Source organism: Capsicum annuum, unplaced genomic scaffold (assembly GCF_002878395.1).
Source record: "Capsicum annuum cultivar UCD-10X-F1 unplaced genomic scaffold, UCD10Xv1.1 ctg53278, whole genome shotgun sequence".
Lineage (NCBI taxonomy): Eukaryota > Viridiplantae > Streptophyta > Magnoliopsida > Solanales > Solanaceae > Capsicum > Capsicum annuum.
The window spans coordinates 1-4,092 of record NW_025861382.1 but is presented as its reverse complement, the minus strand read 5'-3'; the positions used below and the strand labels follow the sequence as shown (position 1 = coordinate 4,092).

Below are 4,092 nucleotides of genomic sequence, written 5' to 3'. Positions count from 1 at the left end.
GTCACTAGAGGAGAGTCACCAGCTATGTTGCTTGGATCCTCCAAAAGTGTCAACGGGATGTGTGCCGGATCCCATATGGTTCCGATGACATCTTTGAAGGATCCGAGCAACAGAGGTCACCAGAGAAGAGTAGTCACCAACTATGTTGCTTAGATCCTCCACAAATATCGATGGTATGTGTCTAATCCTCTCAAAAGCTATGTGGTTCTGGTAGCTTTTGGAGGATCCGAGCAACATACGACACTAGAGGAGAGTCACCAGCTATGTTTGCTTGGATCCTCCAAATTTGTCAACGGGATGTGTGTCGGATCCCATATGGTTCCGATGACATCTTTGAAGAACCTAAGCAACATAAGTCAACCTGATGCAAGAATAACATATGCCTACAGGAAAGGTGTCACCAGCAATGTTGCTTGGATCCTCCAAAATAGTCAACGGTATGTGTGTCGGATCCCATATGGTTCCGATGACATCTTTGAAGAACCCGAGCAACATAAGTCAATCTGATGCAAGAATGACATATGCCTAGAGGAATGGCATACCAACCAGACCATAAACAATCACACACAGAAAGACGATAAGAAGCAGAATATAGAAGTACCTAAAGCTCTTATTAGTCTCAGCTTGAATAACATTCTACAAGCTCAACTACAACATTACCTAAAATGGTATCTACACAAAGGAAACTCCTTAGTTGACAACTTATAAAGTACTAAAAATTGAAAAACAGCATGATTAGAACCCCGTTCTTTATCACGCCTAGCTGTGACAACATTAAGCGGTACACCTGAATCATCGGTTTCACTTCTTCTCCAGCAAGATAGCAAGATAACTACACGACTTCATCTGCAGCTTTGGAACTGATCGATGAAGCCATCTGAAGAGGGACCTTGTATTTGAGGCCCTGAAAGAGATGGTTAGTCAGAAGTTAGTAGATAGAAAGTTGACGAAAGACGAATTGAGAATATATATAATAAAAAAATTCAAGCACGGAATCTATAGCGATTCCATTAACCTGAGGTCAGCGTCTCGAATATCTGCAATGCAACGAAATGGATAAAACTAAGTTTGTCAGAGAATAGCAGAAATCATAGCCCAAGTTTACTTCACAAATCCAGTAGCATTAGCGGCACGTTTAGTTTTGGACTCAGAGTTGAGCTTTGGTTTCAGAATACTTTTCAGAATTTTTCACACACGCACACACATATATATAGTATAAGCCAAAGATGTGGGATTCAAATGAACCCATATTCAAAATATAGGTCATCCCTGCACCTTACACAAACTCGTTTACGTGTACGGACTCTACACAAGTGTGTATAACAGTACAAGTACTTCAATATAAGAACATGTAGTTGTCGCCAACTTTAGTGTAGTTGAAGAATTTGAACTAGGTAGCCATACTTATGCCACATACATTTGACGTTTATGTCAAGGCGAATGAAGGATCCAATGTTACATAGTGGCGCACAGCTCCGAGCCTCTTAAGACATTGAAACACAATCTTCCATAAAGTCCAACTGGGACTCTCAATCAAACATGTCAATACCTTCCCTGAACTACAAATACACTTACATGCAGCCATTAGACAGGAACAAGCACGGTGGAAGGAAGTGATCAAGCACAAGTTTGGTGAAAACGTGAGTACTGATTCCTATGGGGTAGGGGCTTGGAAGTCGATTAGATCTCTACGGCCCAAGCTGGAAAGGAACTTACACATGATAATAGGAGATGGTAAAAGCAAAAGATTATGGAAGGATGCTTGGAAGGAGCATATTCCACTGATGGAGACCTTTCCGGATCCGTTTATCCTTAGCAACAATTGAGAAGGCACCATTGATGATGCTTGGAGTGCACAGGGCTGGAATTTATCCCTTTAGGAGAATGTTAAACGACCGGGAGACTGAAAGGTTGGCTAATCTGCTAGGAAGGATTGGTGATTTTAATGTCACCAAGTGTGAACCAGATACTTTGAGATGGAGACACAACAGTGATGGACAGTTCACTGTCAACAGCGCATATAAATTGGAAGGTATAATGCAGAATAACGGGCAGCCAAAGTTATGGAGAAACATATGGAAGTGTCCAGCTCCAATTAAGGTAAAACGCTTCTTGGTTAGCGGCTACAAGAGTATGTCCGACACAAGAAGTCTAGAAGAAAAAAGGGGTCATCTTAGTCTCGAGATGTTTCTTGTGCATAGAAACATATGAAACCAACAATCATCTACTTTTGCGTTGCATATTCACAGCACAACTAAGGTCCTTATTTCTCAACATAACAGAGACAAGTTGGACTATGCCTGAACATACTGCAGGCCTGCGTAACAGGCTCTTTCTTAGCCATGCCATGTTGTTATACTTATAGTTACTACAGAATATAAGGGAACTAAAAACAAATATAAACAGTTCATGACTTCAGTCAAGCAACGATATTTTACATTCAACCTCATGACTAGAAGAAATAACAATTTAAGAGAAAGGAATAGTACCTTTATCACAAATCTTTTTCAGTTAAAGGCTGAAAGATCCGGCGGTGCATCAATCCAAATGCTCTCAAACGGATCTTGTTCTCCCCAATCATAACACTGCTTTCGCGGGTAGTATCTGTCATGATCCACAGAATAGGATATGCAACGCCTTCCATAAAAACGAACCTTAGAAAAATAAATGCTGTTTCTCATCACCCCAAGAATGTCTGTCCTCGCTTGGGACGAAAGGAAACTCGCAAAAAGGGTCAAACCACCTAAAGTTTGCATCTCCACCCAAATTTTATTAATTTGGTCCAACTTATATATCACCGGATTTGCAGTAGAGCAAGTGTATATCACATAGATATCTCCATTGTGCTCTGCCATGAACTTTCCTTTCCACCAATTTTTGACGAAAAAGTTCTCGGGGCATCTGGGAGGTGGAACCACGCGAACAAGCCAAGTCTGTTCTTCTGGATCATAAACTCCCAACCAGCCAGTAAGACTCAGACAATAAAAGAGACCGTTGCAGAAAACTAACTTGTTCCAAATGCTGCTAACAAATGGCAAACGGTTTTGGTAATTGGCGGTTGTCCATTCAGTTGCCCCCGGGTTACATGTGCTAATTGCAACCAAAGTCGGGCTGACATGCTTAACTGTGAAAACAAGACAGTCGGGAGATGTAGGAGCTTCAGAAAAAGCTACTATCTGGTATGTTAATTCTAGAGCTGGCAAATTGATCACGTCCCTCGTATACGGATTGAAGAAGAACACAGATAAAGTTCTCGGTTTGTACAACAGCAACCAGCCATCCTTGGCATAACAAAGCCTTGAGCCACGTAACTCTGGTAACTCAACTGAATAAGTTTGCCTCACTGAAGGGTCATAGAATTCAACCATGTCACCGAATTTCGGGAAAAACATAAGCCAAGGTGGTTTATTTGCAACTCGAACAGAAATGGAAGCTGCAAGCCATTGCTTGCAAACTGCAGAAGCACGGACGTTTTCCTTCAAGTTCAACCGGCACAGAATCTGTTCTAGAAGTTCAGCTGGAACACGAGAAAGTGAGTTATGCTCATTAGCTTCACGCTCCTCACTTGAAGCTCCACCATTATTTGGAGCGGTTGGAATGGTTGGAGCAGTTGGAGCGGTCGCAGCTAATCTGGAAACATGAAAGTCATCTTTAGTTTCAAAATGGATAGTGAAATAAAAATGTAAATATGGTTACCGAACCCTCAAAGTTAACGTTATGCACAAAATTTACACATTACCTCCACGTCTACTCCCACCCCCTTATCCCGAATCACCCAAAAAAAAAATAAGTGAAACAAGAATAGAATCCAAACGTGTCACCGCGTGTAAACACGCCAGATGAGGCAGTTCCCTTAAGAGCCTTAGCTAGAATTAATATACGTGATTATAAAGATAGTTACAGTTCCGCATTATAATCCACAATTTTCTGCTTTTAGAGTAATTCCTCACACGAAAAGGACAACATGAAAGACGACAAATCCTAAATTAGATAGGTAAAGGCGAACGTTAGCATCAAAGACCAAAACATTATGCTTTGGCCTTTAAGAGTAACTTCTCACACGAAAACGACAACATCAAAAGACGACAAAGA

General features: G+C 41.2%; 1 protein-coding gene across 1 annotated transcript; it reads right to left on the bottom strand.

The window, feature by feature from the left end:
• Nucleotides 1-592: 592 nt before the first annotated feature.
• On the bottom strand, nt 593-3,630 carry LOC107843244 (F-box/kelch-repeat protein At1g57790; the record flags this gene model as incomplete). The annotated part of the gene is given in 2 exon segments (XM_047404175.1): nt 593-904; nt 2,490-3,630. A coding segment is annotated over 1 exon segment (1,123 nt), but the record flags the coding sequence as incomplete, so codon positions are not given.
• Between the last annotated feature and the right edge of the window lie 462 nt (nt 3,631-4,092).